General features: G+C 39.1%; 1 protein-coding gene across 1 annotated transcript in view; it reads left to right on the top strand.

Moving 5' to 3' along the window:
* Positions 1-15,979, top strand: part of CFAP57 (cilia and flagella associated protein 57) — a 1,240,893-nt gene that overhangs the window by 838,247 nt on the left and 386,667 nt on the right. The window contains exon 16 of the mRNA XM_044085374.1: positions 13,462-13,635. Within this exon, the coding sequence (XP_043941309.1) occupies positions 13,462-13,635 (174 nt within the window). The remainder of the gene's footprint in view (positions 1-13,461; positions 13,636-15,979) is intronic.

The raw sequence follows: 15,979 nt of genomic DNA on the forward strand, positions 1-15,979 counted from the left end.
ATTTCTTCCCTGCTTAAGTGAGTCTGGCAGTTGGCACAGAGTGTTAAGGCTGTGAGCTATACTTCCCGTGGTGCAGGGTTTGATTCCCTCACCCTCATTGTCCTACTATGTGACCTTGAGCAAGTCACTTAACCAAACAATGCTTGGGGGCAAAAGGGACTTTGGACTAGGCTAGAGTCAGTTATGAGTGAACCATCATACTTGTGGAAATTGTCCCTACCTAACCCCCAACCCTGCAGCAGTTGTGGACTTCAGCTATTTCATGTTTTCAGGACTCAAGTATACATGCTGCTTATCCTGTCCCATGAGGGAAACTAATTATGGCTTCTCCCCCAGGCAACGGGCATGCCAGCAAATGCTGCACTTCTCCCATGTCCTGTCTTATCCCCCCAGCCAGTTCCTCCAGTGACCAGGTCCGCTAATTGAATCTGAGCCATCTGGAACAAAGTAAGGACTTTATCTGTCTTTGCCAACAGAGGTGGTGCATTTTTAATGTGCACACTACTTGAATTGTATCTTCCTGAGCAGTGTATTTCACAAAAGCTATGATAGTGTGCATTTTTGTTGTCATGTCTTCATTATAATCAAGTAGTAATCTTAAAAGGCTGCTGTTGTAGAAAACTGATAATGTTAAATGGATGAAGAAATTAGTAGTATAAACAGTTTTTGCATATAAACATGGTAATAAAGGGAAAATTAACTTTCTGAATGAAAGTAAACTTATAAGATCACCCACAAGCAAAATAATATTGAAGAATGTTGTAGTTTTTGTCTCTGGTAAAACTATGAAATTTGCTGAGCACTTGCTACTTAGAAGCTTTACTTGTAAATTTTAAGAAAAACGAGCCGGTATGACTGAAAGCCTTAGCTTTATCCATAAATGGTGAACCAGATTACTTGCCAGGAAAAACAAAGCTGCTTGTTATTACTTAAATGATTTTTTTCTGTATTTACATTTGGTTGGTCATGTCTTCCAGTGTGGCAGTACTCCATGCCAGAAAGGAACTCTATCCCAATGTTGCCTTTCTTAATTCTTTCTTTCTTTTTTTGGTTGATCCTTTGCTGATTTGCTTGCTTAGTTAGTTATTAGTTACCTAGTTAATTTGCCTCTCTTTCTCTGTCATCTGACATCTGTGAGGACAAAAACTCATCACATATCAGTGGCTTGCAGCTCAGTATAAAAAGTACCAGCTATTATTATTGTTAAACTGAATTATTAACTACATTTCATGAATAACATTTAATGCAAAGTAAAAAACAAAATTGCAGTCCTTTATTTACAGAATGAGGAGTAAAAGAAAAAAATGTTTTCTTCACAAAAATCTGCTTTAATAACTGAAATAGGATATTTGGAAGATCCTCTGAAGTATGATTACAGCTTGTCAGCCTCTTAGAACTGTAGAAATAATTTAGCAGTAGTAGAAATTCATGTTATACATTTCTTTTTTCTCCTCATGTCTAAGAGGATGGTTAGTACTTATTATATTTATATTTAGTGTGCACATTCCCCCAGTGAATATTTATAATAAAGGGAGCCTATTGCTTCATTGGGTATTTTATCATCAAGACTTAAATGTTATCCAAGTTCCACTGAATCCACTATATCTGCACATTACCTTTGGACTGATTTTGACAGAACTTTGGAAGCATATTCTCGATGTTAGAGTAATAAGGGTGTGTGTGGGGGGTGTGGGGTGGGTGGGATGCTTCCTTCAACCATAATTAACTTTTTTTGTGAAAGTTGACTATTTGGGTGTATCTTTGTTTTCTGTTTTTTCCATTGTTGCCAGGTCTGATTTTAAGGGGTTAGATTAATTATTGTAAATCCGATAATAAATGATGATACATAGATGTAAATATTTTCAGCCTCATTTTGTTAACAGTAAGGTCTTACTTATTTTATATATATGAGACCTGGCAGTAGAGCGGCTGGTTACCTCTTTCATTTCCTCTTAGTTTCTTGTATATTCATTCAAGAAGATTGTACTAAAGAATAATATGATCACTGATGAGATAAAACCTGAAAAAAATGGACACAAGCTAGAAAGGCTTTTAAAACACAGATCCAGAATAAACAGTATAGGGCAGAAGGTGAATGATGTGATTTGCTATCAAGCTTCACTGTGTAGTCTTCGGTGTGATTGCACCTGTTCTCACTTGCATATTGAGTGACTGTGAACAAATACCATTACCAGACAGCACGTCCATACCACTCCTGAAAAGGCAATTTCAGCTAGTATACGTCATGTCTAGCAAAAGAAAAAAAAAGAGAAAGTGGAAAATAAGTTTTTATAATTCTATATTATGACAGCTTTCTCAGTGATTCTGTACTGTGAATAAATTGCCCACATTCATTCTGTATAAACAATAAATGTTTTTAAAACAATGAACATACTTTTATCTAAAATGATCATGTCTTTAACATTGTGCAATAGTTTATGACAAAACTTAAAAATCTCATCTGATAATGTCAGTTTTCATTCATTCCTCAACTAATGGGCTTGGATCCGACTCAGCCGTTACAGTAGCTACTGACTTCCAAAAAACTCTCAAGCTCCTTTCCTACCCATTATGCACCAACCCCTAACACCTCTCAGATCTCGTTTACCGCTTTTGCGTCTAGACATGGTAAACTTCAGCTCTGGAGTCATAGAGTGGGAGGTAAGTCCTTTTCCGTATATTTTTCCATTTCAGTTTATTTGTTAAATTTATATATTTTTCTGCATCTCTATACCTGTAAGCTCATTTCGTACATTTGTTACTGTATTTTCTTCCTACCATTGTTGGTAGGCCTAGTTTTCCTTCCAACTCTTTCACACTTTGTGTGCTCTAAATCTATCATTGTTGGTATTATCTTTCCTTTACATTACAACTGGTGTAATTTCTTCAGTATCATTGCTGTTACTTTACTTTTCTATCCTTTCCTGGTTTAAAAAAAGTTGTTGTATATTTTTGATTGTTTATATTATTGACAGAATGTCCGGAAAAGGTCCTTCAGGATTCAAAAAATGTAAGAAGTGTAGGTACAAATTGCCTCTCTTTCTGATGCCCATTCTTTTTGTGTCTATTGCTTGGGCCCAGATCATTTAAAGAGAGATTGCAGCATTTGCAACAAGTTTAATCCTTATGCTAAAAAACACTTTCAGGAATAGTTCGAAATAGCTTAATAAAGTATGGAGCACCAAACTTTAGCGCTTTCATTCACTTTATTTTACGTGAAATTCATCAGAAACAACTCACCCAGACCCAGAAGCACTTTTTATATCATAATAGATAATTGGAAAATACTATTAGGTAATCAGGAATTAGTTAAAGCCATAGGGACAAAACCTAATTTTATATTCAGGAAAGTTGTAAATTTTAAGAGTTTATTAGAAAAAAGAGCAAATTCATCTGGTGTATCTAGTGAAAGTACTATTAAAACTAAATTTACTTATGCATGTCATCACTGTAAACAGTGTAGATATATTAGTAATTCTTCTTCAGTTCATTTTTCCCATATAAATTGGACACATTGGTCTAAAAACTATTATACGTGTCACAGTGAAATGCTGGTGTACATAGCTCAGTGCATGTCATGTCCAAGCTATTGTATAGAATGACCACAAGATGTCTCAAAAAAAGAATTAGTGAGCATCTTTTAGCTATAAAGAAAAAAGACTTGACTAACGCATTAGCTAAGCATTCAACTATGTGTAACAACTTCAAAAAAATTATTTTTTCTGTTTTAGATAGTGTCTCCCAAGGAACTTTCACAGGAGACAACAAAGTTATGTTAGAATGTAAAGAATCTCTGTGGCAGGTATATCTAGGAGCGGATCAAGCTCCTGGATTAAATGAATTAGTTAATATAAAATGTTTTTTACAAATGAAATGAATTTCATTTTATGTTATTTTTATATGTTTTACACAATTTGTTAAAACTTTATAGTAATTTTGTATTTTTTATACAAAAAGACATATATATATAATGTATTTTAATGACATCAATCAATTATTGACATCATTGAACATGTGACTTTCTTTTTATTATAAAAAGTGCTTCTGGGTTTGGGTGAGTTGTTTCTGATGAAGTTCACGTAAAATAAAGTGAATGAAAGCACCAAAGTTTGGTGTTCCGTACTTTATTAAGCTATTTCGAACTATTCCTGAAAGTGTTTTCTATCCTGTTATTCAGCTGTCGTGTTTAATTCGTTTTAATCCTTATGCTCTTGTGAACAGGAGAAATTAATATTAAAGGGTTTGCTGCCCACCTCTTTTTCTGAAGCCATCACTAGGGCTCAATCCCCCAAACAGAAAACTAAATACCCACTGAAGAGGTCATCTGATGTTGTAAATATTTGTTTATTCATTACCATTAAGACCTCAGTTCCATCCTCGGAACAGATACGGCCATTTCCAAGCTCAGGCCAGCCAAAAACTCTCAGCCAAGACCTACCCATAATGCCCCTCTCCTAGTTACTTCAGATCTCGTTTGCCATGTTCCTAGTCAGACATGCTAGCCATCTCTCTCAAAGCTAAGTAGAAAATTGTTAATTTTAAGACAGTTTCTCTTCAAAATTATTTAATTTTTAGTCAAGTTAGCCTTTTCTCACTGTCGCCTATAACCTAAGCCTATTTCCTACCCTTTTCCTTGGTAATTTATTTTTTTAACTTTTATTGGTACAGTCCCTCTCTCCTGTCTTTGACAGGCCTTTCCTTTTTACTAGTGGTATTTTTTTTTTTTTTTAAATAGCATCATTGGTATTTTCTCCCTTAATTTTTCTATAAGATACCACCAGACCAGACAGGATCCAGGTTTTACTCGAGGTTCTTTTTAGTGCCAAAAAAGACAGGGGACTGGAGACCAATCCTGGATCTCAGCCTATTGAACAAATCTATCAAACTTCAAAATTTCCGGATGGTCACGATGCAGTCCATTCTTCCCTTCCTATGGAAAGATAACTGGATGTGCTCTATAGACCTTCCAGCACACATACTACCACATAAAGATGGATCACCGCTCCCAGAGATTTCTCCACTCCCGGCTGGGAGCCAATCACTATCAGTTCAGGGCACTGCCATTCGGTCTCTCGACAGCCCCTTGAGTATTCACCAAATGTATGGCAGTTGTGGTAGCTCAACAGAGACATTGGGGACCTACAGACACTTGACCCCACCCAGTTCGGCTTTGTAAAGGGCAGATCCTGCCTTTTGAACCTGGTTGACTTTTTTGAAACAGTCACTAGAGCCATTGATGAGGGCAAAGCAGTCCATACAGCCTACCTGGACTTGGCTAAGGCCTTCGACACAATACCCCACTCAGGCATCATAGATAAGCTCAACAGCTTAAATGTAAACCCTTATGTCACTAGATGGGTTGCAAACTGGCTAAAGGACAGAACCCATAAAGTTAAAATCGCTGGAGCAATGTCAGACTCAAAGCCAGTCACAAGTGGTGTCCCACAGGATCTGTCCTGGGACCCTCTTGTTCGGCATTTATTTCTCAGATGTTAAAGCAAACATGGGAGGGTTGTGGCTGACAAAGTTCGCAGATGACTGCAAACTAGGTGCCATAGTCGATACACCAGCGGATGCATACATCCTACAAAAGGCCTCACAGAAACTGACAACTGGTGCCGGAGTCATGGCCTTAAACTAAATGCCAAAATGTATAGTCATCCCCTTTGGGAAAAACAAAGTACACACAAATTATCACATAGACAGCAACCCACTGAGTATGGAAAAAGTAATCAGAGACCTAGGGACCCAAGTCGACAGCGACCTCTCATTTGACACCCACATTGCCAAAGTGGTTAGAAAAACATTCTACCTTGCACACCTTATCATGAAGGGATTCACATCCAGATCCAAGGATGTCATTGTACCCCTATACTCCTCCCTCATCAGACCCATGATTGAGTACAATGCCCCATTTGGTATGTACCTCACCCGGCATTTGCAACAGCTGGAGAGACCACAGAAGTACCTCACCAAGAGGATCAAGGGTCACCAACATATGTCTTATTCTGCCAGACTAAAGAAACTCCAGCTCTATTCAGTAGCATACCGCCTGCTCAGAGGTGATCTCTGCCTGACGTACAAGGCCATGTCCAATCAGGAACTGATGGACATGCTCCTCCTCAAAAAATCCAAATCCATCAGAACCACGAGAGCTAAAGACTTAAACCTCGGCTCAAGTATGAATAGGACATGCTGGAGGGATAGATTCATAACCCAGAGGCTTCCCATACTCTGGAACAAGATCCCAGTTCATGTTAGGCAGAGCCCCTCACTGACTCTCTTCAAGCGAAATCTTGATGAGTGGATGGGAGATCATAAGTTTACCCCAGGGGTCACATCTGTGTCACTACTAGACAGGGACACAGTAAACTAATTGTATTATATAAGGGGACCTTCACTGTGTCACTACTAGACAGAGGCACAGTATTCTAGATCTATTCTGTGCATTTTGTACCATTTTTTGGGGTGGCGAAAGCCACATCACTATGGCTAGGCTTACAAATGCCCCAGGGCAGATAGCCTAGTACTAAACTATGAAACTATGAAACTTCGACTACAAGAATTTCAGGTATTTCCCTATCTAGATGATTGGCTCCTTACTGCTCCAACCAGAAATCTTCTTAAATTCAAGGTCTCACTCTCCGCTTGGGGATTACAATCAGCAAGGACAAATCTCAATGTCTCCAATGAAGACAATGAAATTCATTGGGGTGGTCTTTGACACAACATCCTGTCAAGCTTCTCTCCCCCCTCACAGGTTTTCGAACATAACACACCAAATCCAAGACATTCTTCTCAGACCTATGTACCAGCACATCTTGTACTGCAACTCTTAGGCTCCATGGAGGCTGCCATTACATTGGTACCACTGGCGAGACTGCACATGAGAATCCTACAGTTGATCCTTTCCGCACAATGTTCGTTGCTAATTTACCCACTTGACCACATGTTATGTCTTTCAAACCTTTGCAAGGAAGAAATGTTATGGTGGATGAACCCACAAATGTATCTTTGGTGTCGACCGTTCTGTCTTCTCCAGCCCATGGCCACGGTGACCACAGATGCTTCCCTGTTAGGGTGTGGGGGGGGGGGGCATTTCCAGGGAAAGACTGTCCAAGGCAACTAGTCCCCCATGGTGGCAAATTTCCACACAAATGTCCTGGAACTGAGGGCCGTTCTCCTAGCATTGCAAGCATTCCATGCATCCCTACCCTCTGGGACCATTGCAATTCAGTCAGACAACATGTCAGTCGTCTGGTATATCAACAAGCAAGGTGGAACCAGGTCTTACTCCCTGTGTCGGGAAGTCATGAGGATTTGGCACTGGGCGATAGCTTCCAACTGCTTCCTTATAGCAACACACATTCCCGGGACTTCTAGCCTTATTGCAGACAATCTGAGCAGGAACATCCTGATGCCTCACGAGTGGTCCCTCAACCCTGTAACAGCGGATCGGATCTTCCAATGGTGTGGCAAGCCTTGCTGCAACCTGTTTGCTTCCCCCCCGAAACTACAAATGCAGAAGCTAGTTTGCCCTGAAACCCCCTCAGGGGGAACCACCGAGGGATGCTCTAATGCATGATTGGCCACCTGGTCTTCCCTATGGCCTCATCTGATTCACAGTCCGTGGAACCTGGATCATTCCCAAGACCTGTTATCTCATCCTCAGGGACTGAGTCATGCTAACCTGCACAGTCTCAAGCTCACAGTTTGGTTCCTTAACTTCCAGTGATTGCCAGGATGCCTGACATCCCATCTCCTGTTCGTGAAGTTCTTCTGGCTTCACACAAATCTCCCACTAGGAAAGTTAATTCTAGTAAATGGAAAAGGTTCTCTGTTTGGGCCAAAGATCAGAACTTAGACCCTTTCTCTATGCCTACTCAAAAGATCCTACAATACCTGACTACTGTTTTGCATGCAGGAGCCTCAGCTTCGACGATCACTGTACATTTAGCAGCTATCGCCAATTTTCATAATGATCTTGATAATTCTTCATTTATGTCACACCACCTATGCAAGACCTTTTTGAAAGGAGTATTACATGTTAAACCTCCAGTCAAGCCTCCCTTAGAACCCTGGGACTTGACTTTGGTACTTCAGTCTCACACAAGTTCTCCTTTCAAGCCTTTTGATTCATATGATTTGCAATTTTTGTCATGGAAAACCTTACTTCTACTAGCTCTTACTTCAGCGGGAAGAGTTTCTGAGTTGCAGGCTTTGAGTGTCAAGAGTCCTTAATTGATCTTCCTCATGGATAGGGTGTCCCTTTGTACTGACCCTTTCTTGCCCAAGGTCATTTCTGGCTTTTCCATTAACCAATCTATTGACCTGCCGGTTTTCTTCACTCAGCATTCTAATAGAGGGGAGTACCTTTTGCACACCCTTGATGTGCATCAGCAGCTTTGTTGTTATTTGGACAGGACTAAATCTTTCAGGAAAACAGATCAGTTGTTTGTGGCCTTTGCAGGACCCATATTGGGTAAACCTGTTTCCAAAGTGACTTTATCCTCCTGGCTTAGAAACGTCATTACCTTTATCTACCAACAGAATAAAATATCCTTACCTTCCAGAATAAAGGCTCATTCTACCAGATCTATGGCTACTTCTATAGCATTTCATTCCAGAGCCTCTATGGATGATATCTGCACAGCAGCCACTTGGGCAAGACCTCATACCTTTATATCTCATTATAAATTGGATTTGGCCTCCAGAGAACAAGCATCTTTTGGTTCTGTGGTGCTCAGGAATATCCTTCCTTAGAGCCACCCAGGACTCAAGTAGCTGGGGACTCTGTCCTAATGGTAATGAATAAACAAAGATTTACAACATCAGATAAAGAAATTATGTCTTACCATAACGTTCCATCTGTGTTGTAGATCTTTGTTCATTCATTACTTCCCGCCCTCCTTCCCCCTGCTTGGACTCCTGGTGGACTTTAGGAACTCCTGATTAGGGTATTTGCTCAGACAGAGCCTCCTACTATTTTTTTCTATTACTACATCTATTATCTAAGGGTGGGCAAACTCGATCTGGAGTAACTAGGAGAGGGGCATTATGGGTAGGTCTTAGCTGAGAGTTTTTGGCTGGCGTGAGCTTGGAAACAGCTGTATCAGTTCCGAGGACGGAACCAAGGTCCTAATGGTAATGAATGAACAAAGATCTACAACACAGATATAACGTTATGGTAAGACATAACTTCTTTTTCTACCTGTACTTTGTCAGAACCTCCTAAGAAAATAAAGAAATTGGATCTGAAACTTGTTATGATCCAACCTTCTTTAGATACTACAAAATCTTAATCAGATCCTACTGTCTTAGATCCAAAGCCTGTACCCAGGACTACATATTCCCCCCCATTTGGATTCAGTGCCATTCAGTCTGCCTTCCCCTTTTTTGGAAAGGCACTCTTAAGTGTCCATCCCTGGCATCTTCTCATTTCTTCAGGAATCTGAAGCGGATGTGGAGAGAATGGTGAGGAAATGCCTCATGATGCAAATTCAGATGGGAGTTCTTATGGCTGCCTCCCCCTTGGGTCAGGAAGCCTGATCATCCACTACTCCACCCATTACTGCTCCTTCTCTAATTAAGCCTATTGTTTCTGAGTCCTCATATCCAAGTGTTCTGAGTCCATCTGGTTCAGATCTGAAGAAAATTATTTTTTGATTCCAAGGTTTTCAGAGCGATTTCGTCCTCTATGAGCTTTGGCACTGGACAGCTCAGCTTTGGCTTCCACCTCGGATGGGTTGCTCTTGGAGCAGAGAGAGGTGATGGGACAAAAACTTGCTTTCTCAGCTCTTTTGTCTTCCTTCTTTCTGGAGCAATCTGCCTTTGAGGTTGTGAAGAGAGTGTTCTCTGCTCCGGCAGGACAGATGGGTCTACTCCACAGGGTCAGCCAGCTAAAGCTTCCAAATCACCCAGCAGGGTATCCTAATCTCTTCTGATACTTCACTGGATCACCCCACCAAGGAAGTCCCGAGGAAGTGCAAAAGGAGGCACTTGGACTCTCCTCAAGAGTCAGTCACCAGGAATACTAACTTTGATGAAGGAGAGGAGTCCCCAAAATCACCACCCAATGACATCTCATTTGGAGACATTCTTGAAGTCCTTAAGCAGAAGGGTGGCTGGTATTCCCAATATATATGGGTCTACTTTTGTTTGTTGAAAGCTCATTATTTTTGACAAACAAAAGTCCGACTCCATGTATGTAAAAGTGCACCTAAACAAAAGTGCACTTTCGCGAATACCAGTTCACCGAACCGGTAAAATAAAAAAAAATAACATACTGCACAGGCAGTTTTGCCAGTGGGGGTGTCCCCCTGCACCCATCATTTGGCTCTCCACACCCCTGCTACTTTATATATACTAACTCCGAGATCGCACTACAGTGGGGAAAGAGGTATATTCCCTTATCCCCACTGTAGCATGCCTTGGTGCTGCAGTGTTTATTATTATTTTTTTTATATTACCAGTTCGGTAAACTGGTATTCACAAAAGTGCACTTTTGTTTAAGTGCACTTTTGCATAAATGGGGTCGGACTTTTGTTTGTCGAAATAATTAGCTTTTGACAAATGAAATTAGACCCATATATATATATATATATATATATATATATATATATATATATATATATATATCTAATGTGAATTATGTACGTGAAAGAAGCAGCACTTGATGATGTGTTAAAGGCTGTTTTAGTCTGGCAGTCCTCTGTATAATTTACAATCTTTTAATTTTTATGTGAATTGTTTTTTTCATCAACATATGGTCTTTCTTTTTGTACATATGGTTCTCTCAGACATATACATAGTTTATATACTACACACTGCTGCTTGCACACATACACACGCACACAAGAAGAAGCACACTTTCTTTCTGGGGAAAAGCAACATATGTATTTCAGTCTCCTGACCTCATGCAGTTCACAGTAGATTTTATGATTTTTTTAAATATTTGCCCGCTCAGAGGGGACAAAACCAATGTTTGATGTGTTATAGATGTGTTACTGAATTTTCTATATAAGCAGGAAGCCTTTTCACGTGAAAGTACACACACACACACACACACACACACACACACACACACACACACACACACACACACACACACACACACTTTCACAGGGGAAAGCTAATTTATGAAGTGTTGCCTTCTGTGTAGGGTTCTTCAGGCAATTCCCTATGTTGCATGGTTGTTTTAGTGTTATCAAGTGCCACCCTCCGCATCACAGCCAGCAAATGCACTCACATATAGCAAGTGTTTGCTTCTTCAGCAAAACAGCCTTTGTTGTATTTACGTTTGGTCTGTGGTGTTTTATCAGTCAATTTACAGTACTGTATGACTGCTACCAAATAAATACCAAGTCTTTGTCCCAGTCACAAACAAAGATAATACTTTTTCACTGAACATAGCTGTTGATATGTTACTATCTAGTCTTCATTTTTATAAGACAGACTGCATTATAGTACTTATGCTATACTACAGCCAGTAACACTTCACCATCATCTGTTGCAGATATATTACTTTCTACTAAAAGCAGCCTTTGATGTTTGACTTTTTTACCCCTTGTATTATTAGGCAATTCACATTATTGTGTGATTTTTAAATGATATGCAGAACTTTGCTCCACTCTCACATAGTAAATATATTGTTTCCCCTTGAAAGCAGCTTTTATGTGTTACTGTCTGGCTCTTAGAGTCTTAATTTAGCTTTGCTGTTTAGTCATTGCGGCTTGTTAGATACCTTTGCCTCATTCTGAAACAACAGGTATACTGTTTTCCTACTGAACAGAACACTGGTTCCTTTTTGCTGTCCTGTCACACCTGCTGCTGTGATCTAGTCTTATCTTTACTGTGAACGTGTATTTTTTTAAATTGCTCATAGAATTAACCATCTGATTATTTGAGCATTTTTGGTACAAACCCCTGTGGAGTAAAATCTGTCATATAATATTGCCTACTCTACAAGAGACTGGTGATAAGCACATGCAGCATTTTTACCTAAACAGCTGATAACTCCTCTCTTGCTACAAAGGCACATGTCATGGATTGGCTAGATATAACGTACTATAGTCTTTTAGGGCAGGAAGGTGCCCGCGGTGGTGCAGCAGTTAGTGTTGCTGCCTCACAGAAAGAGGTTCTCTGGTTTAATTCTCGGCTGGGGTGCCTTCTGTGCGGAGTCTTCATGTCCTCCCTGCGGTCACGTGGGTTTCCTTCTGATGCTCCAGTTTCCTCCCACATCCCAAAGACATGCTGTAGGTGGATTGGACACTCTAAATTGGCCATAGGTGTGAGTCTGTGTGCCTTCAGTGGAAGGTTGGGCACCGGGCTGGCAACTCGACACTGTAAAACTCCACTGCCAATTGTTCTGCGGACTGTTGTTCCGCTGTGATGACCCCTAACCAGGAAAAGCCAAAAGAAGAAGTAGTAGTATTTTAGGGAAGGAAAAGAAACAGTATTAGTATCATGCTGTTTTACTTCTGAATTAATGTTAGGGTAGCATTTTATTTAGTTTAGTTTATGGTAATTGTTTTATTTGCTCATTAATTATGTTAGTGAAGCATTTAACTCTGAACTAATTTGAAGGCTGGGACTTCTGTTTTTATTTTTGAAGCTACCCATTGTATGATTTTTCCAATGAAAAATATAGGTAAAACTAGGTTATCTCAGCACTTGAAACTAAGGCACTGCTAGCAGGTACCAAAATATCTTGGACCTTAGCTGATGCAGTGGAATAAAGCCCTGACTATGGATGGGCCTTATAATCTGAGACTGATTAGCAGCTCAAGGACTGGAAGAGCTGGGCAGGTGAGGGTTCATGTGATTAGCTTATTCTGACTGTCCAATCCTGGGAGAAAGGAGATAGTCATTCCAGATGGCCGATTGTTACTATCCAAGCAGAGGCTTGCATTTGCACAGTGGTAATAGGACCAAGATGCATAGGCTTGGCAATTTCAAGCTTGTGATGTTGAGATGTAGAAAGCATAGGATGCCACTACAATGATGTGAGTACCTAAATGAATCCACTGGAAGTGGGGTTACCACCATTAAAGAGAAAACCATAATGGATGCACACATAACAGCTTATACAGTTGGCTGCCATCATGGGGATCCATAACAAAGGCTGATGGTCAGCAGGCAGTGGAGAGAAAAAACATAAATTAGCACTTGCACTGCAGTTAAAAAGTTAGCAATTCCTTTTACTTGCTTAGCATTTGAATTAAAAAATATAAATAATTTGTGTGTATGGCAGCAAAAACTTTTCTTGGTTATTTTCTGGATTCTGTAAGTAGTACAAGAGACTTGAGAACTGGATTTATTGGTAGTTGTTGCATTATTTCACCTGCTGGACTATAGATAAATACAATAATGGAGAGTATACTCACGCTCAAGCAGCTGTCAAAATAAAGTTATTGAAACCAACACCTACTGAAAATGTATTTTCTTAATCTTTTGCTCTAGTCTCAGGATGAACTACGACAACATCTACGGGAGTTTGATGAGACAAAGAAGCAAATAGAAGAGGATGGAGACCGTGAAATCCAGGACATCAAAATCAAATATGAACGTCGGCTACGGGATGAAAAGGAATCCAACCTGCGGTTAAAGGGAGAAACTGGAATTATGAGAAAAAAGGTAAATAAAATGTCAGTCTTAATTTAAGCTGCCTTGATGGTTGAGAAGGTGCAGTAAGTGATAGCATTGCTTCAGGCAGGTATTAGTTATTCATTTTTCCCGGACGTTTGTGTGAAATACACATTAGAAATGCATTATCTTTGACATTATTCTGTGAAAATTATCTGGTGTATGAAGGTAGAAGAGGATGTAGCAGAAGAAAAAAATGAGATTGTGTTAAGCATTTACTGCCTACCTTATTTACTGAGCAAACAATCTGATTCCAATAATTTAAACAGAATCAGAGATAACTTTAGACCTTTCCATGGAGAAGGGGAAGGTTCTTCATATATTGTTCTTGTCAGACCCCTCCTTTAGAATAGGGTTGCCACCTTTTCAAATGCCCAAAGTGGGACATTTTTGTAGAAACGTCAGATTTTACAAGGCAAAACATACCCACGGCCAGTACAAAGGACAGAACTTAACTTTTTTGCCAAAATAAAAGCTTATTATTTTAGCATTTGAGTTGATTATTCTGTTTCATATAACATTTAGATGTTCCAGATACAAAATAACTGTTTTATGCAACTATTAAAGAAAATATTGGAAATATTTTTGTCCTAAAATCTCAGGACATTTGCCATTTTTTTAAATTTTTTTGCAGGACACAACTGCCAAAAGAGGGACTGTCCCTCGCAAAGTGGGACAGTTGGTAACACTACTTTAGAATAATTTAATTTTATTTTCAGGCCAAAGAAAAGGCTGAGACTTCATTAACAGTGGCTAGCAGCTCAGAAGAGTAACTAATACTTTGCAAGTCACTAACTGACAAATCAATGGCAAGTATATCACATGGCCTAGCAAAAACAATTGTCTGTTTTCATCTAGTAATCTCAGGATATCCAGTATATAAAATTGTTACTCAACCATATATAACATCTGTATGGACCTACATTTATATCACAGTAGTTACCCTACACCTCATACTCATTGATCTTTCAGTAATGATAGCCATATGTCTTAACATCACTCAACTTTATCTTTTGCTTTATGTAATCCTTTGTAGTCTTGTGATGGCAGGTTCCATTTTTTTTCCCTGCTGCATCTGATCTGTGGCACTTGAGTGCTCTGTCATTTCAGACTCCACCCCCACCCTATCCATCCCCACCAACAATACCTTGTCTCTAAAATAAACATGTTACTCCTGACCTGACAAACATTTTCCTGCAATAAAAATAGGAACAAAGATCTCATTCTTCAGTTGCAGGCCATTATTAATTCAAAAAGACATGTCCTCGCTTTTTGTTTAGATTGTAGTAAAGAAAATATCATTAATTACTCTGAGGTCCTGTAAATTAGATGACTATGCAGCAAGATTTGTGTCATACAGGAAATTATATTCTATCCTCATTTGCATCGAGGCAGCATTCATTTTCCTTGTCAGACTCATTGTCGTTTTTGGTTGGAATTTCTTCTGGACCGTAAATGGTGGAAGTGAAGCTCAAAATATTAAATAAGAAATATCCTTTGATGTTTTACTGCAAATGTTACTCTGCAAGAAGGTGATACCTCTTAAACAGATTTTAATGTTCACTTTGGAATCTGGAGTACTAGTGAACACTGCAGCATTGTTGCACTTCATTTGTTCTATTCTTGTAACATTTATTTCTGCACTGAAGATGGCTTTCATCCTATACTACCCAGTGTTTCAATGAACACTTTGTGCTTTTTTTTACTTAAATAGTTTTGATACTTCAGATTATTAGAATTTTGTAAACTATATTTTGATGCTTTATATATATATATATATATATATATATATATATATATATATATTTTTTTTTTTCCCTGCACGTATGTACTGATGTCCAGAATCAGCAGAGTACTATTTTCCTCAAATACCCACTGCTTCATCCATTTTCTATCCCTGCTTCTTTTCTTCCCTGTTTTTTTTTCATGCATATATAGCATTCATACTCTTGATAAATTACTTCCTTCCGTAAATGTGTGCTGTAGCTCATTTACTTAGTTTATGGTTTGAATCTTGTTGCCTGTGTACTCTGGCTGTTGCATATGTGTTACTGTTATTATTTCTTGTAGAGCTTTTCTCCCAGTTCCTCCTCTGAAAAGGAGCTTGTTTGCCCAGCTGGATTTTCCCAGTAAACAAATGAAAATAAATAAACACATAAATAAATAATAAATCTAGGCTTCTATCATCTCAAGAAGTTACAATGTAGACTATATAGTTACTCTTTTCTTTGATATCTAAAAGTTACCATCTGATGTTGCCAATCTTCATTCATTCTTGACTGATGGATTCGGTTCCGATCCCTAGGAATCAACTCGGCCGTTATACAAAGCTCAC

This window comes from Protopterus annectens, chromosome 10.part0 (assembly GCF_019279795.1).
Source record: "Protopterus annectens isolate FY-2018-M chromosome 10.part0, PAN1.0, whole genome shotgun sequence".
NCBI classification, from domain to species: Eukaryota; Metazoa; Chordata; order Ceratodontiformes; family Protopteridae; genus Protopterus; species Protopterus annectens.